The 24582-nt window shown below is 42.4% G+C and overlaps 1 protein-coding gene across 5 annotated transcripts in view; it reads right to left on the reverse strand.

Moving 5' to 3' along the window:
- The window catches only part of FBXL20 (F-box and leucine rich repeat protein 20), a 132372-nt gene that overhangs the window by 31604 nt on the left and 76186 nt on the right, over positions 1 to 24582 (reverse strand). For 3 of the 5 annotated variants that reach the window (XM_055258066.2, XM_063628944.1, XM_055258067.2), the window contains exons 3-7: positions 13897 to 13951; positions 11301 to 11375; positions 9313 to 9407; positions 7425 to 7493; positions 615 to 710 (exon numbers count right to left, since the gene is read on the reverse strand). In XM_055258066.2, the coding sequence (XP_055114041.1) occupies positions 615 to 710; positions 7425 to 7493; positions 9313 to 9407; positions 11301 to 11375; positions 13897 to 13951 (390 nt within the window). The remainder of the gene's footprint in view (positions 1 to 614; positions 711 to 7424; positions 7494 to 9312; positions 9408 to 11300; positions 11376 to 13896; positions 13952 to 24582) is intronic. The other 2 variants (XM_055258068.2, XM_055258069.2) reach the window with 1 other exon arrangement.

Here is a 24582-nt window from a genome sequence, read left to right on the forward strand (position 1 = left end):
GCTGGGATTACAGGCGTGAGCCTCCACGCCTGGCCTTATTTTCTTTTTGAAAATAAGACTTCATAGGCCGGGCACGGTGGCTCACGCTTGTAATCCCAGCACTTTGGGAGGCCGAGGTGGGCGGATCACGAGGTCAGGAGATCGAGACCACGGTGAAACCCCGTCTCTACTAAAAATACAAAAAATTAGCCGGGCGTGGTGGCGGGCGCCTGTAGTCCCAGCTACTTGGAGAGGCTGAGGCAGGAGAATGGCGTGAACCCGGGAGGCGGAGCTTGCAGTGAGCCGAGATTGCGCCACTGCACTCCAGCCTGGGCGACAGAGCGAGACTCCGTCTCAAAAAAAAAAAAAAAAAAAGAAAATAAGACTTCATAAAAATCTAATTGTTTATGTATAAACTGTACTACCCTGTTCAGAAATCCTAGTTACCTCTAGTCATTTCACTTTAGTATGTCCCATAATTGTAATTTGGGCAAGTGGTAAAACAAATTATCTATTCTGACCTATAGAATATATCCATAAAACAGAGTTGCCTTCAATTCCAACTTTATATCAATTTTTTTTTAAAGTATGTATTTTTTTCTGATTACTCGACATGCTTATTATAAGAAATTTACCTCAGAGCTTTTAGAGACATGTTTGTTATTGATGTACAGGAAGCCAAGTCAAGGTGCCTGAGTTTGGAACAGAACTTGCTAAGGCTAGTACATGTACTGAAAAATGGAAAAAGGAGAAAATAATGAATAAACAAGACAAGTATACATCCTTGGTATATCAGACACTGTTCTTATTAAACATATGTGTATATATAAGAACTGTAAAATTTTCATACCCCTAAAAAAGCAGTTATATATCCTAGGACCCTTCACATTGATGAAGAGACAGATACCACTCACAAAGAAAAAAGGCTGTGCTACATATGAGAATTTGCATGAGGGAAGATGGTGTTTGATTCACATTTTAAAATGTTAACAGCAATTGACAACATGATACTTGTGAGTTCGAAGAGATCTATATGCATTTTGCAAATCCAGAAACACCAGAAGCTAATGGCTATCTACCAGACGTAGTCAAACATGAAGAAGAAAAGCTCTGCATGTTTTTTCACTTAAATCCCTACTCAAGATAACCTTTTGCATAACACTAACATAGGAACTGGATTTTTGCAAGGTATACAAAGGATGGACGATGGACTGGTATTGGGCTGAAAAAAGTAAGTTATGTATTAAAGACTTTTTTCTGCTGGTCAAGTTCTCATTTTAATTTTTAACAGATCATGGAAAACTTCAAATATAAACAAGAGTAAATAATACAAAGAACCCACATGTACCATCAGTAAAGTTCAACATTTATCAATACTGTTTTTCTTTTTGAGACAATCTTGCTCTGTTGCCCAGGCTAGAGAGCAGTGTTGCAATCTAGGCCCACTGCAACCTCCATCTCCAGGTTCAAGCAATTCTCATGCTTCAGCCTCCCAAGTAGCTGGGACCACAGACACACACCACCACACCTAGCTAATTTTTCATATTTTTTGTAGAGACGGGATTTTGCCGTGTTAGCCAGGCTGGTCTCCAACTCCAGGCCTCAAGTGATCTGCCTGCCTCAGCCTCCCAAACTGCTGGGATTACAAGTGTGAGCCACTGTGCCTGGCCCAACATTTATCAATATTCTACTATTAAATATTTTTATTTCTTGGGAGGCTGAGGTGGGTGGATCACCTGAGGTCAGGAGTTCTAGGCCAGCCAGAACAACATTGTGAAACTCCGTCTCTACTAAAAATACAAAATTAGCTGAGCGTGGTGGCGCATGCCTGTAATCCCAGCTACTTGGAAGGCTGAGGCAGGAGAATGGCTTGAGCCCAGGAGGCAGAGGTTGCAGCGAGCCAAGATTGCACCATTGCACTCCAGCCTGGGCAACAAGAGTGAAACTCCGTCTCAAAAAAAAAAAAATTTTTTTTTAATGCCATCTCTTCTTCCCTCCTTTTTTATTCCAGGATTTTAAAGCCAATTCCACACATATCATTTTACCTGTAAATATTTCAGTATCTATTTCTTTCTTTCTTTCTTTTTTTTTTTTTTTTTTTTTGAGACAGAGTCTTGTTCTTGTTGCTCAGGCTGGAGTGCAATGGCACGATCTTGGCTCACTGCAACCTCCGCCTCCTGGGTTCAAGCAATTCTGCCTCAGCCGCCCAAGTAGCTGGGATTACAGGTGCCTGCCACCATGCCCAGCTAATTTTTGTATTCTTAGTAGAGACGGGTTTTCGCCATGTTGGCCAGGCTGGTCTTGAACTCCTGACCTTGTGATCTGCCCACCTCGGCCTCCCAAAGTGCTGGAATTACAGGCATGAGCCACTGTGTCCGGCCTCGGTATCTATTTCCAATAGGTAAATACTTAATTTCTTAATATCATCTGATACTGAAATGTGCTAACTTTTCTCCAATTATATCATAAATGTTTTTGACAAGTTGATTTATTCAAATTAGGATCCAAACAAGAATCACACATTCTCTTTGGCTGATATGTCTCCTAGGTCTTTGTGTGGGCCAATGTTTTCATTTCTTCTTTTTTTGTTACAGACAGGGTCTCACTCTGTCACCCTGGCTGGAATGCAGTGGCACTATCATAACTCAATGTAACCTCCAACTCCTAGGCTCAAGCGATCTCCCACTTCAGCCTCCTGGGTAGCAAGGACTACAGATCACACCTAATTAAAAAAATTTTTTTGTAGAGACAGGGTCTAACTATGATACCCAGGCTAGTCTCCAACTTTTGGCCTCAAGTGATCCTCTTGCCTTGGCCTTCCAGAGTGCTGGGATTACAAGCATGATCCACCACACCAGGCTTGTTTTCATTTCTTTTGGGTAGAGTCCTAGGAATGAAATTGCTAGATCCTATGTCAAGGTTATGTTGGACTTTGAAGAAAACTGCCAAACTGTTTCCCAAATTGGCCATACCATTTTACACTCCCGCCAGAAATTCATGAGGGTCCCAGTTTTTCCAAATCCTTGCCAACACTTGGCATCGTCTCTCTTTCTGAATACAGCTATCTTAGTGTGTATGGTGTGGAATTGCATTGTGGTTTTACTTTACAATTCTGTAATGAAAACTTTTTCTTTTTCTTTTTTTTTTTTTTTTGAGATGGACTCTCACTCTGTCACCCGGGCTGGAGTGCAGTGGCGTGATCTCAGCTCACTGCAACCTCCACCTCCCAGGTTCAAGCAATTCTCCTGCCTCAGCCTCCTGAGAAGCTGGGATTACAGGCACCCGCCACCACGCCCAGCTAATTTTTGTATTTTTAGTAGAGACGGGGTTTCACCATGTTGGCCAGGCTGGTCTCAAACTCCTGACCTCAGGTGATCCGCCCACCTTGGCCTCCCAAAGTGCTGGGATTACAGGCGTGAGCCACTGCGTCTGGCCAGCATGTCTTAAATTTTTGATTGAGTGACCGATATTCTGTATGACACATTGCTGGGTTTCTAGATTTTGATGTCTTCCTTTAAAGAGTGCTGAGCTGTGTTTTGGCAGGCAGTTAAGTTTGTTTTGGATTTTTTTTTTTTTTTTTTTGAGATGGAGTCTCGCTCTGTCGCCCAGGCTGGAGTGCAGTAGCGTGATCTCGGCTCACTGCAACCTCTGCATCCTGGATTTGAGCAATTCTTCTGCCTCAGCCTCCCAGTAGCTGGGATTATAGACACATACTACTAAGGACTGGCTAATTTTTGTATTTTTAGTAGAGATGGGGTTTCACCATGTTGGCCAGGCTGGTCTTGAACTCCTGACTTCAGGTGATCTGCCCACCTCAGCCTCCCAAAAGTGCTGAAATTGCAGGCATTAGCCACCGTGCCTGGCCTGATTCTTTAAAATACTTAATAGAGCAGGTCTATTTTAGCCCTACTACCAAGGTGTAATCTTTCTGGAGTCTTTATTGAATGTCCCAGGTGTTCAATGAATTTTCTCCATTTTGGATGGGTGGAACTTCATCCAACCTTTTTAAGCCCTGGAAATTCTTCGGCTTATAGTTTCCCAGTAATTGTTTTTTTCCTCACTAGATCTTCTTTGCCAACCTGTGTGGGGTCTCATCCTGTGCATGCAGAGTTTACTATTCAGCCAAATCTACATAAATTTCTGTAGCCTTTATTTATTTATTTTTTTTAGTAGTTCCCTCTTTATCAGCCACAAATTCCAGCAACTTTAGCCTTCTTGAATTCTGATCTTTTCAAATCAGCAAAAACTCTGTCCTCTGCTTGGGCTTCCCCTCCCTCTATGGTATTGTCTGAAAAATGCCTCAGTCACAAAGTGAGGATAATCACATGGCTCATTCATTTGTTTCTCAGTCTTGTGCCACATGTACAACATCCTAAACTGGTGTTCTAGGTTTTGTTTAGTTTTCTAGTTGTTTACAGCAGGAGGGCAGTTATTGTCACTGTGAGAAGCAGAAGTCTACTTGGATTTTTTTTTTAAGACAGGGTCTCACTATGTTGGCCAGGCTAGACTCAAACTCCTGGTCTCAAGTAGTTCTCCTGCCTCAGTCTCCCAGTGTGCTGGGATTACAGGTGTGAGCCACCACACCTGGCTGCTTATTATTTTTTGAGACAGGGTCTTGCTTTGTTGCCCAGGCTGGAATGCAGTGACACATAGCTCACTACAACCTCTGGTTCCCAAGCTCCCAAGCCCAAGCAATCCTCCCACCTCAGACTCCCAAGTAGCTCGGACTACAGGAGTATGCCACCACGCCTGGCTAATTTTTTGTATTTTTTGTAGAGGTGGGGTTTCGCCATGTTGCTGAGGTTGGGCTAAAGCAATCCACCCACCTTGGCCTCTCAAAATGCTGGTATTACAGGAGTGAGCCACAGTCCCCTGCTGCTTCTTTGATTTAAAAAATTTGTATATTTTGAGGCTAATACTGTGTTTAAAATAGTGTACTTTTAAATTCACTAAAATGTGGAAATTTGAATATTGACAACTGGTTATTTGATGATTTTAAGATATTTAAAATATTGATATTTTAGAGGAGTGATAAAGTTAATGCACTTACGGCCAGGCATGGTGGCTTACGCCTGTAATCCCAGCACTTTGGGAGGCCGAGGTGGGCAGATCACCTGAGGTCAGCAGTTCCTGTCCAGCCTGGCCAACACAGTGAAACCCTGTCTCTACTAAAAATACAAAAATTAGTCAGACATGGTGGCACGCCCCTGTAATCCCAGGTACTCAGGAAGCTGGGCTGAGATTGCGCCACTGCACTCCAACCTGGGCAACTGGGCAAGACATCGTCTCAAAAGAAACAAAAAAAGTTAATGCACTTATATGAGAGACTTTATTGTTAAAGAGTACATACTGAAATACAGATTAAATAATATGATGTCTACGACTTTTTTTTGAAAATAAGATAAAATAAGAGGGGATAAGTGGGTGGGGTTATTGATGAAACAAGACTGGCCGTAAACTGATAACAGTTAAAGCTGGGTGATGGGCTCATTACACTTTTTTGTCTACTTCTGCATACGTTTCACATTTTCATATTTAAAAAAAGTCAGCAGAAGTAATTTCTCTCTGTGTGACTATAACTCCAACTTGGGTTTAAGGGGTTTCTTCTTTGAGCCAGAGTCTTGCTCTTTCCTCCAGGCTGGAATACAGTAGTGTGATCTCAGCTCACTGCAACCTCCACCTCCTGGGTTCAAGCAACTCTCATGCCTCAGCCTCCTGAGTAGCTGGGATGTGCCATCATGCCTGACTAATCTTTGCATTTTTAGTAGAGATGGGGTTTCACCATGTTGGTCAGGCTGGCTTGAACCCCTGACCTCAAGTTATCCACCCACCTCAGCCTCCCAATGTACTGGGATTATAGGCCTGAGTCACCGCACTGGGCCGGTTCATGTGTTTTTAATTTGTAGGGATTGCTTTCATTTCTTTTTGACTTAATTTTTGTTTGAATTATGTAAAATATTTACATGGCTATTAAATGATAAAACATAATTCAGAGTTCTCCCTTTTATCCCTGTCCCTTGTGTTTTCTCACTTCCCCATATAAGTAACTATTTTTACTTATTTTATTTTTGATTGGCATTTCCGTTCTTTTTGAAAATATGTAAATATGGATACATATATACGTAATAAGTCTTCTGGCCCTACAAAAGGTGTATTATACAAACTCCTCTGCAGTTTGCTTTTCTTCATTTAACATGTCCTGAAGATCATCCAGAATATTATATAGAGATTTTCCTCATTACTTTTATTCAACCAGTTCTCTACTAATAGACATTGGGGAGTTTCGTATCTTTTGCTATTACAAGTAATGTAGTAGCCTTGCACATATATATTATGTTTTCACCAATGCATCTTGAGGATAAGATAGATTCTGACAAAAAAGTATTAATTACATGTCACTTTTCTAGATACCAAGTGGTCAAATTCTTATTCTTTATAACATTAAGTACGCAAAGGAAACAAAAATTAAAAGATAATTTATCTAAAGTAAATGTAGTTCCACTGGTATAAAGTAATGGTGGAGGAAGAGGTTAGTATATTTTATCTCTCACAGTAAACGTTTCCAAATCAATCTATAGGAATACTTATTAGTAGAGGCCAGGTGCGGTGGCTCACGCCTGTAATCCCAGCACTTTGGGAGGCTGAGGCGGGTGGATCACGAGGTCAGGAGATCGAGACCATCCTGGCTAACAAGGTGAAACCCTGTCTCTACTAAAAATACAAAAAATAAGCCGGGCGTGGTGGCACATGCCTGTAGTCCCAGCTCGGGAGGCTGAGGCAGGAGAACTGCTTGAACCCGGGAGGCAGAGGTTATAGTGAGCCAAGGTTGCACCACTGCAGTCCAGCCTGGGCAACAGAGCGAGACTTCGTCTTAAGAAAAAAAAAAAAAAAAAAAAAAAAAGAAATACTTATTAGTAGAGTTAATGAATAACTACCCTCTAGGCCTAATTTCTGTGACTGTAAGCCTCTTGAGGATGAAGAATTAAGCTTAATTTCCTTCAGATCATGACCAACACAGACATAGCACATTTAGTGAATCCTTTTCATTTAATAACTGTTCTCAGGACTGATTATCGTAAGATGTTTAGTCCTCTGTTTAAGATTTTAATCTTTTCATAGAATTATGTTTACTGTGGCTTTTAATTGGTAGCTACTAGTATCTTGAAACATAAATAATCCCAGTAATATGTATTATTAGTATTCCTACTGTATATACATTGACTACAATTATTAAAAGTTTCACCTTAAATTGTATCAAAGATAGAATTCCAAAACAAGTTTCTTATTCCATCTCTACTTTGATGTTGCTTTCTCTATTAAAAATATCTTTCCTCTACAAAACCAAGATAAAATTTGCTAAATATAGTTAACGGCCTGAATTTAAAGGTTGTATCAGCCAGACATAAGGGGCTATGACTTATCCTCCTAAAACATAAAATACTTACGCGTCTGTTGTCTTTGTACACCCATTTAGATTCAGTACTTCAATGTTCCTGCAGTTTTGTGCAAAGGTTCTTTGTAGGAAAGAAAGAGGTTTCGAATGAAATAGGCAAAATTCCAGTCATTAAAAAAGTAATAAAATATATTATTATTGGTAATATTGATTGTTGATACCTGTGATACTGTGATATAAAGGAAAAACATGTATTTGGTCTTCATCCTCGGTTCTTGGCATACAGTCCCTAAAATCTTTGTAATTTCCTGAGTGATAGTATCTTTTGTTACAGGTTAGTGAAAAGTAATCGTGGTTTTTGCCATTACTGTTAATTAATAGTAACTGCCATTACTGTTAATGGCAAAAACTGTGATTACTTTTGCACCAACCTAATATAATATTTGGTCTTCAATCATGTGTACGATCAAGGAACCTCTGTAAAAACCCCTAAATGATAGGGATCAGAGTGCTTCTGGGTTGGTGAATGTAACCACGTGCCAGGAAGGTAGTACACCCCAACTCCACGGGACAGAAGCTCCTGTGCCTGGGACCCTTCTAGACTCTGCCTTATATACCTCTTCATATTCCCTCTACCTCGGCCTCCCTAAATGCTGGGATTACAGGTGTGAGCCATTGAGCCTGGCCATGATTTTTCTTTTGAGATGGAATCTCTCTCTCTGTTGCCCAGGCTGGAGTATAGTGGTGTGATCTCAGCTCACTGCAGCCTCCACCTCCCAGGTTCAAGAGATTCTCCTGCCTCAGCCTCCTGAGTAGCTGGGATTACAGGCACGCACCGCCATGCCCGACTAAGTTTTTGTATTTTTAGTAGAGACAGGGTTTCACCATGTTGGTCAGGCTGGTCTTGAATGCCTGACTTCAAGTGATCCACCCACATCAGCCTCTCAAAGTGCTGAGATTACAGGCTTGGGCTATCACACCTGGCTTAAATGAATTTTCCATTATAAATTCTTCAAACATAACCTTAAAAATTATTTTAAATTAAAAAAATAAATGATTGCTTATTTATTTATTTGTTTTTAGAGACAGGGTCTTCCTCTGTCACTCAGGCTGGAGTACAGTAGTACAGTCACAGCTCACTATAGCCTCAACCTCCCAGGCTCAAGTGATCCTCCTACCTCAGTCTCCCAAGTAGCTGGGTTTACAGGCATATGTCACCTAACCTGGCTAATTAAAAAAAGCTTTTTGTAGAGATGGGAGCCTTGCCATGCTGCCTAGATTGGTCTTGTACTCCTGGCCTCAAGTAATCCTCCCACCTAGCCTCCCAAAGTCCTGGGGTCACTGCCCAGGTTAGGGTTAACCATAACCCTAAAAAAGAACTAGGCTGGGTGCGGTGGCTCATGCCTGTAATTCCAGCACTTTGGGAGGCTGAGGCAAGAGGACTGCTTGAGTGCAAGAGTTCGAGACCAGCCTGGACAACAAAATGAGACCCTGACTCTACAAAAAAATTTTAAAACTTAGCCAGGCATGGTGGTACATGTCTTTCGTCACAGCTACTCAGGAGGGGGAGGATTGCTTGAGTCCAGGAGTTCAAGACTACAGTGAGCCATGATTATGCCAGGGCACTCCAGCCTGGGTGATAGTGCGAGACCTTGTCTCAAAACATAAAATAAAAATATTAATTAATTAAAAAAAACTTATTCAAAGCTCCAAAAGAACCACTTATGATGGGGAATCTGGGTTTTTTTCAGGCAGTACTTGTTCTTGTTTATTGTTAAAACTACATTTCTTATTACTGGATATTTTCAGATTATAAGCAATGTATGTGTGGTTGCATTTTTAATAACTTAGGAATTTTAAAATGATTTTAGCCTTTTCTGGGTGAGATGGTGCTGCTCTTCACTTCCATCAAGAAGATTAATCAATAGTTATGTTTTTACCTTAATGCATTGTCTCCCACTCCAAGACATCCACGAAGACTTAACTTTCGTAAAAAGCCCCCACATCGTTTTGAAATATTCTCCACTACTCGGCCCTGTAAAATGAGACAGGCAAACAAAAAGATAACCCACCTCATTCCTTTAGAAAAGAACACATCCTCGGTTTTAACGATTTATAAACAAAGAGAAAATGCTTCTATTATGACCTAATTTAGTAGGAAAATTGGAACTTACCCTGAGAAAGCTTTCCTGATTAACCCCTATCATTTGAATCATGCCTAAACCCCATATTCTTATTTTGTTTAACTTGTAAAATATATTCTGTACTTCAGAAAATAATGTTCTATAGTTCTCTTTGGCATTATATGCATATATACTGCCTAGCTGGGTTAAGCTGCAGCTACTGAAGGACAGCAACTACATTTATTTTTTTGTATCTTTTCCAAAATGTTTATTATAGTACTCTGCTTATAGTAGAGACTCAATGAACATTTAACAAAAGCTGGCCAGGGGCCACGCACGGTGGCTCACGCCTGTAATCCCAGCACTTTGGGAGGCCGAGGCGGGTGGATCACGAGGTCAGATCAACACCATCCTGGCTAACGCGGTGAAACCCCATCTCTACTAAAAATACAAAAAATTAGCCGGGCGTGGTGGCAGGTGCCTGTAGTCCCAGCTACTCGGGAGGCTGAGGCAGGAGAATGGCGTGAACCTGGGAGACAGAGCTTGTAGTGAGCCCAGGTCTCGCTCCACTGCTCTCCAGCCTGGGCGACAATGCGAGACTCCGTCTCAAAACAACAACAAAAACAAAAGCTGGCCAGGCACAGTGGATTCCGCCTATAATCCCAGCACTTTGGGAGGCTGAGGCAGGCGATCATTTGAGGTCAGGAGTTCGATACAAGCTTGGCCAACATGGTGAAACCCAATCTCTACTAAAACTACAAAAATTAGCCAGGCACGGTGGCTCATGCCTGTAGTCCCAGCTACTCGGGAGGCTGAGGCACAAGAATTGCTTGAACCCAGGAGGCAGAGGTTGCAGTGAGCTGAGACCACACGACTGTATTCCAGCCTGGGTGACAAAATGAGACTCTGTCTCAAAAACAAACAAAAACAAAAGCTTGCTGAATAATTCTGTGGGTGGTGTTGCTTTAAATATTTACATCCATGAAGGGTATAGAATTGTGAAAAACAAAATCCCATATAATGCTAGTGGATATTATTTTAAAAGCACTTTGGTTGGTTTCGAACTCCTGACCTCAGGTGATCCGCCCACCTTGGCCTCCCAAAGTGTTGGGATTACAGGCGTAAGCCATCCCACATGCCCTCAAAAAACCTCATTTAATCCTTAAGAAGCTATTATTTCTACCTTCCTGATGAGAAGGATAAGAACTAGAGTTCAAATTCAGTTTAAAATAATTTAAGTGTAAGCCATTCTCCATTTTATAGATAATAGGCTATACTAGGAGATAAAACATGGGGGGAAAAGTGAGAGGAGGAAAAAACCTCTCTCTCTAGCAAAAAACAATTCAATAAATGGCTTTGGCCTTATTCAACCTTCGTTCTCCACAAGAAATTGGCTCCTCAAGAACCAAAACACATGTCTCAAAAAAATATATACAAACGCCATCCCAACAAGTTATAACTCTATTTATTCTTCAGTAAACAAATATAAAATGTCTTCACTAAAATAAACAAACATAGATTCAATGTTTCCACTGCAAAAACAAACTTTTAGTCCTATTTCAAGAACAGAGTCCTATTTAGTCCTATTAATACTAAGTAATTGTATTATTTCAGTGAAATAATCTGGCTCATTCTCAAAAACTGCAGAAACTCTTGGGAACTTTGGGGGTTCCTGTAAAGTCCAGATGCACTGAAAATAATAGTTCCTCTCTCTAAGGAAAATGAGATTAATATGGCTAGGGCTAATCTGTTCCATGCTGTAATTACTAACATGAAAACTGGGGCCACACACCACATAATTATACCTCAATATCCCTCTGGAAATCAAATAGGTCAATTCGCTGCCAGTTACTGCCATCCAGAGCCAGAACATTCCAGGCCTATTTTAAAGAAAAAGAGACAGAATGAGCGGAAGCTAAAATTAAGGGGAAAAGGCAGCAATATTCAAGTTCACAATTCAACCAACTAATGACTAAAATGGATCCAAAAATTTATCAGGCCCTACCCACTTACTCCCAAATGATGTGCCTTACTCTTGACCCATACTGTATTCTCCAATTAGATAATCTCATAAATGAGTGGGTACTAGAAACTAGCAGCTACAAAAGATCTTAGGCCAGGCATGGTGACTCAAATTTATAATCCCATCACTTTTCGAGGCCAAGGTGGAAGGATCACTTGAGCCCAGGAGTTCCACACCAGCCTGGGCAACATAGCAAGACCTGATCCCTATAAAAAAATTTAAAAAGTTGGTTGGGCGTGGTGGCTCACTTCTGTAATCCCAGCACTTTGGGAGGCAGAGGTGGGTGGATCCCCTGAGGTCAAGAGTTCGAGACCAGCCTGGCCAACATGGCGAAACCCCATCACTACTAAAAATACAAAAATTAGCCAGATGTGGTGGCATGTGCCTGTAATCTCAGCTACTCAGGAAGCTGAGGCAGGAGAATCACTTGAACCCGGGAGGCAGAGGTTGCAGTAAGCCAAGATTGTGCCACTGCTCTCCAGCCTGGGCGACAGAGCGAAACTTCATCTAGGGGGGAAAAAGTTTAAAAAATTAGTCAGGCGTGGTGGCACACACCTGTAGTCCCAGCTACTCGGGAGGCTGAGGTGGGAGGTGAGTCTGGGAGGTAAGGGCTGCAGTGAGCCATGATCTCCCCATTGTACTCCAGCCTGGGTGACACAGCAAGACCTTAGCAAAAAACAAAAAACAAGACTAACCCTCCCTCCCTCCCTCCTGCCCATGCACATTTAAATTAGAGAAGTTAAGGAAAGGGCAGGTTGTGATAAGTATCATAGCCAGAAGGTGTTTTCTAACTGGAAAATTCTAGTTTCTAATCCCAAAATGAGACAAAAGTTCAGTTTATGAAAAGCAAGTCTTTCTTCTATGCTTAAAAATATGATCCTTAAAAAAATATCCTTCTATCTGGAAAAATATGAAGGTAAAACCAAACATCAAAGGGGACAGTACTCTGAATATTGCTCTATTCTCACTCTCTTTTTCTATATATAGAATATATACAGAGAGAAATACATGTATTTCTTGAGACAGGGTGTCACTCTGTCACCTGGGATGGAGTGCAGTGGCTCAATCATGGGTCACTTGCAGCCTTGACCTCCCCAACTCAAGCAATCCTCTCACCTCAGCCTCCCAAGTAGCCGGAACCACAGACATGTACCACCACATCTGGCTTTTTTTTTTTTTTTTTTTGAGAGGGAGTCTCGTTCTGTCACCCAGGCTGGAGTGCAGTGGTGCAATCTTGGCTCACTGCAAGCTCCATCTCCCAGGTTCACGCCATTCTCCTGCCTCAGCCTCCCGAGTAGCTGGGACTACAGGCGCCCGCCTCCATGCCTGGGTAATTTTTTGTATTTTTAGTAGAGGTGGGGTTTCACTGTGTTAGCCAGGATGGTCTCGATCTCCCAACCTCGTGATCTGCCCACCTCGGCCTCCCAAAGTGCTGGGATTACAGGCGTGAGCCACTGCACCCAGCCCTAATTTTTTAAATTTTCTGTAGAGATAGGGCTCCCTATGTTGCCCAGGTTAGTCTTGAACTCCTGGCCTCAAGCAATCCTCTCATCTTGGCCTCCTAAAGTAAAGGGATTATAGGTGTGAGCCACCAGGCCCAGCCTTAGTTCAGTACTTCTTTGCTATCTATATCCTATCACGTGGTAGGACTTACAACTGTGATATAGTGATTTGGGACTTAGAAAAGATATTATCATTTCTCTGAAACTATTTTTTTTTTTTTTTTTGAGACAGTCTCTCACTCTGTCACCCAGGTAGAGTACAGTGGCACTATCTTGGCTCACTGCAAGCTCTGATTCTGCATTAACTGTGAATCTTACTAAATAGAATTACTGGTGAAGCAAATTTATCCATCGAGACTATCTGTTATGTGTTACATATGTATTCTCTTGGTGCTGGAAGATGTCTGTGTGCCTGCATCAACATGTGACTTCATGTAAAGTTTCTTCATGTTCACAGTTCTTAGCAAATGCAGTTTCAATCCATAGCCAGCAAGGGATGTTACTATAGGAAAATGCAAGATTAAAATTGTCCTTGTGTAAAAAAAAAAAAAAAGAACTAGGAAAACATAATAAAACAAGATTTCATCACAATTTTGAGTTAAGTCTAAACTTTTAATATGCAGTTTATTGCTTTTTCATCAAAAACATTTCCTGTTCATATTACACAAATAAGAGATACAAAAAGTCAGAGACAGTATATATAGTAGAATCCCATCATAAATTTACATGGGTTTGGGTATGTCACTGGTGAAATAATCTCCTTTAAAACATGAAAACATCCAAGTAACACCTAAAATAAATGGATGACCTATGAAAGAGGCTGTTATCATCAGTGTGAAGAAGGGGTCCCCCTGTAACTATGCCAACAATACTTACCCTGGAGACCTGAGCACAGCGGCACAGGGTAACAACATCTAGAAAAGAAAATATCCTAAAAAGAAAAGAGAGAAAGACAAATTTTATTGTATGATAAAGTAGTTGACCTTTATTTATTTTGAGACAAGGTCTCACTCTGTCAGCCAGGCTGGAGAGCGGTGGCATAATCACTGCTCACCCCAGCCTCGACTTCCTGGGGTCAGGTGATCCTCCCACGTCAGGCTCCTGAGTAGCTAGGACTACAGACGCCTGCCACCATACCTGGCTACTTTTTAATTTTTTGTAGAAACAGGATTTCACCATGTTGCCCAGGCTGGTCTCGAACTCTTGGGCTCAAGCAATTGGCCTCCCAAATTGCTAGGATTACAGGTGTGAACTACTGCACCCGGCCAGTATGATAAAATAGTTGCTCTTGATTTTAGCATACAAATAACTGACTACATGTATATACACACACAAACACAAAGGCAGTTCTTTAGAATAAACACACAAAATGCTTGAGCAATCTGTGAAGATAATACTACCCATATAAAACACAGTGGGAAAAAATGTTTTACTTGATAATGTACATACAGATGCTGAACAAGTTCAATTACCTACACCAAAGGATAATAAATAATTTCTAGCTGTTTTTTTTTAAAGTAAAAAAAAAAAAATCCCACCTAAAATTATCAAAAGAAAGAAGCTAGCAGAAGGATCTTTTTTTGTTTTGTCTTGTTTTGAGACAGAGTTTCACTCTGTCACACAGGCTCGAGTGCAGTGGCATAATCACAGCTTACTGCAACCTTGACCTCCTGGGCCCAAGCAATCCTCCCACCTCAGCCTCCCGAGTAGCTAGGATAACAGGCACATGCCACCAAGCCTGGCTAATTTTTTACTTTTTTTGTAGAGATGAGGGTCTCCCTATGTTGCGCAGGCTGGTTTTGAACTCCTGAGCTCAAGCAATCCTGCCTCAGACTACCAAAGTGCTAGGACTATATGCATGAGCCACCATGCTTGGATGGGAAGGATTTTTTTTATTTGAAACAAGGTCTCTCGCTCCTGTCGCCCAGGTTGGAATGCAATGGTGCAGTCATCATTCACTCCGGCCTCAATCCCCCAGGCTCAGGTGATTCTCCCACCTCAGCTTCCCGAATAGCTGGGACTACAGGCGCATGCCACCATACTCAGCTAATTTTTTGTTGTTGTTGTTGTTCTGTTTTGTTTTGTTTTTTTTTTTTTGAGACAGAGTCTCACTCAGTTGTCCAGGCTGGAGTACAGTGGCATGCTCTCAGTTCAAGTGATTGTCGTGCCTCAGCCTACCAACTAGCTGGGATTACAGGCGCCCACCATCACACCTGGCTAATTTGTGTGTTTTTAGTAGAGATGGGGTTTCACCATGTTGGGCAGGCTGGTCTCAAACTCCTGATGTCAGGTGATCCGCCCTGTCTCAGCCTCCCAAAGTGCTGGGATTACAGGCGTGAGCCACCACACTCAGCCCCTGCTGGGAAGGATCTTAATGAAATATTTTACAGTTATGAAGGAAAAAAGATAATTTAATAAAGCCTAAAAAACAGCAATGAAAAATGTTAAATGTCTAGAAAAAAAAACCCAAAAACAAAATAAAATATAAATTAAAAAAACATTAGATCTCTACATATTTCATTCTAATTTAATAAATTACAAAACTCTTTTAACACAGCAATGTTAGAAAATATTTACTGTCTAGAATTTTTCTCAGCCTTATAGAAGGTAAATAAATATTTATTTTGAAGTAGACCAATAAGTTATTTGCTTAAATCCTGATAACCCACACCATAAGCTACCTGTGCAAATAGGTCAGGGAATCCTGGAAATAAAAGTGAATGGGAGATCATGCAAGGTGGCTCATGCCTATAATCCCACCTTTTTGGGAGGCTGAAGTGGAAAGACTGCTAGAGGCCACAAGTTCAAGATCAGCCTGGGCAACACAGTGAGGCTCCCTATTTTAAAAAAGAAAAGAAAAAACATAGCTTTGGCTAGGCATGATGGCTAAAGCCTGTAATTCCACCAATTTGGGATGCGAGGTCAGGAGGATAACTTGAGGCCAACAGTTTGAGACCAGCCTGGAAAATACAGTGAGACCCTGTCTCTGCAAAAATTTTAAAAATTAAGTCCGGGAAGGCCGGGTGCGGTGGCTCACGCTTGTAATCCCAGCACTTTGGGAGGCCGAGGCGGGCGGATCACGAGGTCAGGAGATCGAGACCACGGTGAAACCCCGTCTCTACTAAAAATACAAAAAATTAGCCGGGCGTGGTGGCGGGCGCCTGTAGTCCCAGCTACTCGGAGAGGCTGAGGCAGGAGAATGGCGTGAACCCGGGAGGCGGAGCTTGCAGTGAGCCGAGATTGCGCCACTGCACTCCAGCCTGGGCGACAGAGCGAGACTCCGTCTCAAAAAAAAAAAAAAAAAATTAAGTCCGGGAACGGTGGCTCACGGCTGTAATCCCAGCACTTTGGGAGGCTGAGGTGGGTGGGTCATCTCAGGTCAGGAGTTCGAGACCAGCCTGACAAACACGGTGAAGCCCCGTTTCTACTAAAAATACAAAATTAGCCAGGCGTGGTGGTGGGGGCACCTGTAATCCCAGCTACTCAGGAGGCTGAGACAGAAGAATCGCTTGAACCTGGGAGGTAGAGGTTGCAGTGAGATGGTGCCATTGTACTCCAGCCTGGGAGACAAGAGTGAGCCTGTGTCTCAAAAAACAAACAAACAAACAAACAAAAAAACAAAGTAGCCAGGCATGCTGGTATATGCCTGTAGTTCCAGCTACTTGGGAAGCTGATGTAGGAGGATCTATTGTGTTCAGTGTGAGGCTGCAGTAAGCTACAATCACAGCACTGTACTCCAGCCTGGGTGATAGAGTGAGTCCTTTTTTCTAAGATAGAGTTTCGTTCTGTCGCCCAGGCTGGAGTGCAGTGGCACAATCTCGGCTCACTGCAACCTCAGCCTCTTGGGTTCACGTGATTCGCCTGCCTCAGCCTTCCGAGTAGCTGGGATTACAGGCACCCCACCACCACGCGCCGGCTTTAAAACAAGTTTTAAATTTTGATGTAATCCACTTTATCTATTTTTTCTTTCATTTCCTGAACTTTTGGTGTCAAATCCAAGAAATCACTGCTAAACTCAGTGTCATGAAGTTTTTCTCATGTTTTCTTCCAAAGATTTTATAATTTTAGTTCTTAGATATAGGTCTTTGCAAGACCATTTATTGAAAAGACTGTACTTTTCCCCACTGAATGGTCCTGGCATCTTTGTCAAAAATCATTTGACCATATATGTGAGGGTTTATTTCTGAGCTCTTTATTCTATTCCATTGGTCTATGTCTGCTTTATGCCAGTATCATACTATTTTAAATATTTTCAGTTTTGAAGCAGCAAGTGATTGAAATATTTGCATGATGTCAGAAAAACTATTAATAGCAACTGAACTGGTTTCAAGAATCTTCCCTTATGTTTTCTTACACATGTCCTCTAACAGATTTCTGATATTTTGATTTTTCTCCAACTATAGAGGCCCATGTAAGGGACTGTTTAAAACTGATAATAAATTAAATAAGCTGGGAGGGTTAAGCAAGGAGCAACATGGAAAGCAAATATAACTCATCTATGTCCTGCAATCTCAGCAAGACACCAGCAAGGGACAAGAAAATCCCTGAATAAAAGCCCAGAGACCAATTATAGTGAATAACGTCTAGAGAATCTGCCTTCTCTAAGGAGAATCGGATAGGTGGATACAAAGGGGGGAAACATCTAGTTAAAATGATGAGCAATCTCTGAAACTGTGGTTATAATTTTTCAGCTTGCCTGAAAGGAAAGAAAAGCATTCTGATTTGGAGGGTGGTAAGTTTCATTCGAAAAACATTTTTACCACCTGCTATCTACAGGCATTTTAAGTCCCTACTGTTAAGTAACTCATGGCATAGGGGCTGGAGGTAGATATAAAATAAGTAAAATATATGAGAAAATTTCAATTAGTGATGAGTACTATAAAAAACATAAAGCTGAGTAATGTGATAGAAGGGTGGTCAAGGAAAGACTCCCCTAGGAGTAGGTATTTGATTTAGGATCTAAATGATCAAAGGAAACAGATTTCCAAGATCTGGGGAGAAGAGCATTCCAGTAGACGAAATAGTGGGTGTATGACAAAGGAATGTTTGAAGATCAGAACACAGTGCAGCAGCAGCACAACCCTATACTGAGTTCTTAATTATGTACCAAGCGTCATTCTAAGTATGTAAATTTACATACTAATCCAATGACTCCTTAAAACAATTCTATAAGATAGGTACTATTAGCATTCCCATCTTATAGATGAGGATATTGAGCAAAGTTCTGTTAATCGAGGGTCAGAATATGTTAAAAAAAAGACTGGGCGCAGTGGCTCACACCTGTAATCCCCAGCACTTTGGGAGGCCGAGGCGGGCGGATCACCTGAGGTCAGGATTCCAAGACTAGCCTGGCCAACATGGTGAAACTCCGTCTCTACTAATAATACAAAAACTAGCCGGGTGTGGTGGCACGTGCCTGTAATCCTAGCTACTTGGGAGGCTGAGGCAGGAGAATCGCTAGAACTTGGGAGGCAGAGGTTGCAGTGAGCCGAGATGGCTCCACTGCACTCCAACCTGGGCGACAGAGCAAGACACCATTTCAAAAAAAAAAAAAAGTTAAAAGACTTTGTGGACAATAGTAAATGATTTCAATTGTATTCTAAATCTAGGGGAAGCCAGGCCAGGCATGGTGGCTCACACCTATATATAATCCTAGCACTCTGGGAGGCCAAGGCAGGTGGAGGATCACTTGCGGCCAAAAGTATGATCTTTTTTTTTTTTTTTTTTTTTTTTTTTTTTTTTTTTTTTTTCCTAAAGACGGTTTTGCTATGTTGCCCAGGCTGGTCTCAAGCTCCTGGGCTCAGGTGATCTACCCACCTTGGCCTCCCAAAGTGCGGGCATTACAGACGTGTGTCACCACACCTGGCCCACGGCCAGGAGTTTGAGGCCAGTATGGGCAACACAGTGAGACCCCGACTCTGTAAAAATAAAAAAATGTAGCTGAGGATTGTGGTGCACGCCTGTAGTCCTAGCTATCCAGCGGGCTAAGACAGGAGGATCACTTGAGCTCAGGAGTTAGTGGTTGCAGGGAACTGTGATCACCCCACTATGCTTTGGCCTGGGCAACAGAGCCAGACTGTCTCTTAAAAAAAGAAAAAAAAAAATAGGTTTCTATTGGAATGGTGGGAAATAAAAAAGTTAAAAAAATTTAATTCAATAAAAAAAAATTTTTTTTTTTTTTTTTTGAGACGGAGTCTCACTCTGTCACCCAGGCTGGAGTGCAGTGGCGCGATCTTGGCTCCCTGCAAGCTCCCCCTCCCAGGTTCATGCCATTCTTCTGCCTCAGCCTCCCGAGTAGCTGGGACTACAGGCGCCCAACCACCACACCAGGCTAATTTTTTGTATTTTCAGTAGAGATGGGGTTTCACCATGTTAACCAGTATGGTCTCGATCTCCTGACCTCGTGATCCACCCGCCTCGGCCTCCCAAAGTGCTGGGATTACAGGCATGAGCCACCGTGCCTCACCTACAATAAAACATTTTTTAAAAGGTAGAGAGGAATATACCCATTCATACAAGTATTATAGGCATAGCCTTGAGGCTTTTAAAAGTCTAGGATTCCTTATTAAAAAGTTCCAGCAAAGCCATTTTTTAGAAAAGGGTCTATATGGCCAATCACTATTCTTGTTGCACTTTATGCAAATAATCAGGCCAGATATAATAAGACTAAAAGTTACTTTGCACACAAATTGATTACTACGATTTGTCTTTGATAGAAATAGGGGACTGAAGAGAAAAATATTATGCTTCTAAAGAAAACTATACCTTGTATCAGATTCCAACCCCGACCACTGTTTTTGAGTTACTGTCTATAACTCAGACTGAGTCCTAAATTATCTCTAACAGTGTCCTCTAACAAACCTGGACATATATATTTAAAAGCTTGTTTTCATGGATCCTATCAGGAATAAGACCTATTTTTGAAAGACTACTTCAACTAGGACTTATACTTCTATACATGCTGAGATTTCTCTTCCTTCTTGTCAAGGTCTGTACCTGCTGTTTGTCTATTATTTTTATTTTATTTATTTATTTAGAGGCAGAGTTTTTGCTCTGTTGCCCAGGCTGAAGTGCAATGGTGTGATCTCAGCTCACTGCAACCTCTGCCTCCTGGGTTCATGGGATTCTCCTGTCTCAGCCTCCCGAGTAGCTGGGATTGCAGGTGCCTACCACCACGCCCAGCTAATTTTTAGTGGAGACGAAGTTTCACCATGTTGGCCAGACTGGTCTCAAACTCTTGACTTCAGGTGATTGATCCACTAGCCTTGGCTTCCCAAAGTGCTAAGATTACAGGTGTGAGCCACTGAGCCCGGCCTTATTTAATTTTTTTAAGAGACAGGATCTCACTCTGTTGCCCAGGCTGGAGTGCAGTGGCACTCTTGCCTCAGCCTCCTGAGCAGCGAGGATTACAGGTGTGAGCCACTGAGCCCAGCCTTATTTAATTTTTTTAACAGATAGAATCTCACTCTGTCGCCCAGGCTGGCGTGCAGTGGCACTCTTGGCTCAGCCTCCTGAGGAGCTAGGACTACCAGTGTATGGCACCAAACATGGCTAATTTTTAAATCTTTTGTAGAGATGGTGTCTTGCTGTGTTGCCCAGGGTGGTCATGAACTCTTGGCCTTAAACAATCCTCCCACCTCAACCTCCAAAAGTGCTGTGATTACAGGGTAAGCCATGGCACCCAGCCTTGTCTTGTATCCCTGAACGCACTTGTCTGGCCACAACCTGGGATTCATGAATTTTTACAATGAAATATTAAAAAAAGTCATTCCTCAGACTCAGACATGTGCCCCTAGTCAGCAAGAATTAGCTATAGTGGTTGTCACCCCTAATCCCTCATGAATGAAGAATGTAAATAGAATAGTGGGGACTGAAACAGTGCCCCAAATAATTAAAGACATCAGTGAGTAATAGAAATTTTTAGTTTGCAAGATGGCGAAGGAAAAAAACCAGGGCGGGTGTGGTGGCTCAAACCTGTAATCCTAACACTTTGGGAGGCCAAGGCAGGTGGACCACCTGAGGTCAGGAGCTCGAGACCAGCCTGGCCAATATGGCGAAACCCCCATCTCTACTAAAATACAAAAATTAGCCAGGCGTGGTGGTGGACGCCTGTAATCCCAGCTACTTGCGCAGGAGAATTGTTTGAACCTGCGAGGCGCAGGTTGCAGTGAGCCGAGATCACGCTGCTGCACTCCAGCCTGGGTGACAGAGACTCCATCTCAAAAAAAAAAAAAAAAAAAAAAGGAAAGAAAAGAAAAAGAAAAAAAAAGAAGAAAAAAAATCTTAGGCCTGGTGTGATGGCTCACACCTGTAATCCCAGCATTTTGGGAGGCTGAAGAGAGCAGACAGATTGAGATTGAGCCCATGAGTTCAAGACCAGCCTGGGCAACAGGGCAAAACCATGTCTCTACAAAAAATACAAACTACCTGGGTGTGGTGGTGTGTGCCTGTAGCCTCAGCTACTCGGGAGGCTAAGGTGGGAGGATTGTTTGAATCAAGGAAACAGTGGTTGCAGTGAGCTGAGATCGTCCCACTGCACTCCAGTGACAGAGTGAGACCCTGTCTACGAATTAAAAAAAAAAAAAGAAACAACTTGCTGAAACTCCTTCTGCTTGTAAGATCACAAAACTGGATGACATCAGCTGGAACCAATGTGTCCAACTGGAGTCTGCATAGAACCAGTTTGCTGATGTCACAGCTGGAATTTCCATCAAGTTTCATACTAACTTCCCCTGAATTTGCACATGCAATCCATGAGGTAGCATGAAAAGACAGTCATGCATGCCTGAAGACTTTCCAGACCTCCTCTTTCCTTCCGCCAGTTACCTGCTAATCTAAGAATTCATCCCCTAAAACTTTTCTAATAAAATTAGTGCATTAAAGCCAGCACAGGGCAACAGATTTGAGCTGGACTCCTGTCTACGTGTTAGTCGACTTGCAATAAAAATCTTTCCTTTACTCAAAAACTCAGTGTCAGCTAGGCACAGAGGCTCATGCCTATAACCCCAGCACTTTGGGAGGCTAAGGCAAGGAGGATTACTTGAGCCCTGGAGGTTGAGACCAGCCTGGGCAACATGGTGAGACCCTGTCTCTACAAAAAACACACAAAAATTAGGCTGGGTGTGGTGGCTCAAGCCTGTAATCCCAGCACTTTGGGAGGCCAAGGTGGGTGGATCACTTGAGGTTAGGAGTTAAAGACCAGCCTGATCAACGTGGTGAAACCCAGTCTCTACTAAAATACAAAAATCAGTCAGCCATGGTGGCACACACCTGTAATCTCAGCTACTTGGGAGGCTGAGGCAGAAGAATCGCTTGAACCCAGTGGGCAGAGGTTGCAGTGAACTGAGATCGCGCCACTGCACTCCAGCCTGGGCAACAAAGTGAGACTCCCTCTCAAAAACTAAAAAAAAAAAAATCAGCTGCGCATGGTGGTATGCATGTATATGTAGCCCCAGCTACTCCAGAGGCCAAGGTGGGAGGATCACTTGAACCCAGGAGTACGAGGTTGCAGTGAGCTGTGATTACGCCACTGCACTCTAGCCTGGATAACAGAGTAAGCCTGTTTCTAAAAAAAAAACCAAAAAAAACAAAACCCCCTGTGTCACAGTATTAGTTTTGAGTGCATCAAGCAGCAAGCCTCTTTTGCTCAGTAACAAAACTTTCGGCTTTTAAATTTAGCTGCTGCAGTATTTTATCTTCTCCTTACTTGTCATATTATTTATTTTCCCTTCCTTCTTTCATTACACTTTACTGTCCTTTTAAGCATTTCTGATTTTTTCTTATTTTTCATCTCTTTGTTTCCAAGTCTTACCTGGGTTCTCTATTAAGACTCTTTTTTTTTCCTTTTCAGTTTCTAAGTGGCAGGCAAGGGAGAGAGTATCAAATAACCAGGAAAGGTTGTATGCCTTTCTTCTTCCCTTGAGACAAATTTACTACCACTCTGATGGTTCTCCTTAATAAATTTTCTATCTTCTTCAATACTGATTATCCAACTTCACTCCCAAATAAACATACATACTTCCAATCTAGGTAACTCAATTCCCAAAACAAAAAATTTATCTAATGTAACAAACATTGCATTGATGAAATCCTTTTTCCTGTCATTCACTAAACTGTACTTTTATGAGGAGTTTCATAATCTAAAGATTCTTAGGTTTGCCAAAACATCACTAACTCCTGAGCAATTTTTATAAATATTATATGAGAGTGGCAGGAGTCACAGGTGAGAGGCTTTACAAGCAATGATCCTAATTAGACTTTAGTAACCTTTCAATAGAAAGGTTCTCTATGAAATAAACCACAATGGACAGACATGAAACATCAGGTTGGTAGTTAGATGTGTGCAGACCTATGAATACCATTAAACACACATTTCAACAATCCTAATTCTGTTCTTAGAATGTCCTGAAGGAGTTCTAAGTATTAAGATGTCATTGAGTTAGCTTTTCACCTGGATTTGAACGTTTTAGAGCATTTAAAAAATTAAAAGGAGAAGACAAATATAGTCACTGTGTTCCTCTATTAAAGTACTAAGAACTGGCTGGGCGTGGTGGCTCACGCCTGTAATCCCAGCAATTTTTTTTTTTTTTTTGAGACGGAGTCTTGCTCTGTCGCCCAGGCTGGAGTGCAGTGGCGCAATCTCGGCTCACTGCAAGCTCCGCCTCCCGGGTTCACGCCATTCTCCTGCCTCAGCCTCCGAGTAGCTGGGACTACAGGCGCCCGCCACCACGCTCGGCTAATTTTTTGTATTTTTAGTAGAGACGGGGTTTCACCGTGGTCTCGATCTCCTGACCTCGTGATCCGCCCGCCTCGGCCTCCCAAAGTGCTGGAATTACAAGTGTGAGCCACCGCGCCCGGCCAATCCCAGCACTTTAGGAGGCCGAGGCAGGCAGATCACGAGGTCAGGAGTTTGAGACCAGCCTGGCCAACACAGTGAAACCCCATCTCTACTAAACATACAAAAATTAGCTGGGTGTGGTGGCAGGCACCTATAATCACAGCTATCGGGAGGCTGAGGCAGGAGAATCGCTGGAACCCAGGAGACAGAGGTTGCAGTGAGCCGAGATTGTGCCACTGCACTCCAGCCTGGGAGACAGACCTAGACTCCATCTCAAAAAAAAAAAAGTAGTAAGAACTTAGTCTTTCCAGTTCTAATCTTGCTCCCTAGTAAGATGGATATAAGCCTCAGCACTTAAATCCCTTCTACCACTCCACATCTAGTATGTCTATATTTAGCAACCCTTTAAATTCTTTTTTTTTTTTTGAGACGGAGTCTCACTCTGTCCTCAGGGATGGAGTGCAGTGGCATGAGCTAGGCTCACTGCAAGCTCCGCCTCCCGGGTTCATGCCATTCTCCTGCCTCAGCCTCCCGAGTTGCTGGGACTACAGGCGCCCACCACCACGCCTGGCTAATTTTTGTGTGTGTGTGTTTTTAGTAGAGACGGGTTTCACCGTGTTAGCCAGGATGGTCTCCATCTCCTGACCTCGAGATCTGCCCGCCTCAGCCTCCCAAAGTGCTGGGATTACAGGCGTGAGCCACTGTGCCCGGCCTAAATTCTATTT

The sequence above is a fragment of the Symphalangus syndactylus genome, chromosome 20 (genome assembly GCF_028878055.3).
Source record: "Symphalangus syndactylus isolate Jambi chromosome 20, NHGRI_mSymSyn1-v2.1_pri, whole genome shotgun sequence".
Classification (NCBI taxonomy): Eukaryota; Metazoa; Chordata; class Mammalia; order Primates; family Hylobatidae; genus Symphalangus; species Symphalangus syndactylus.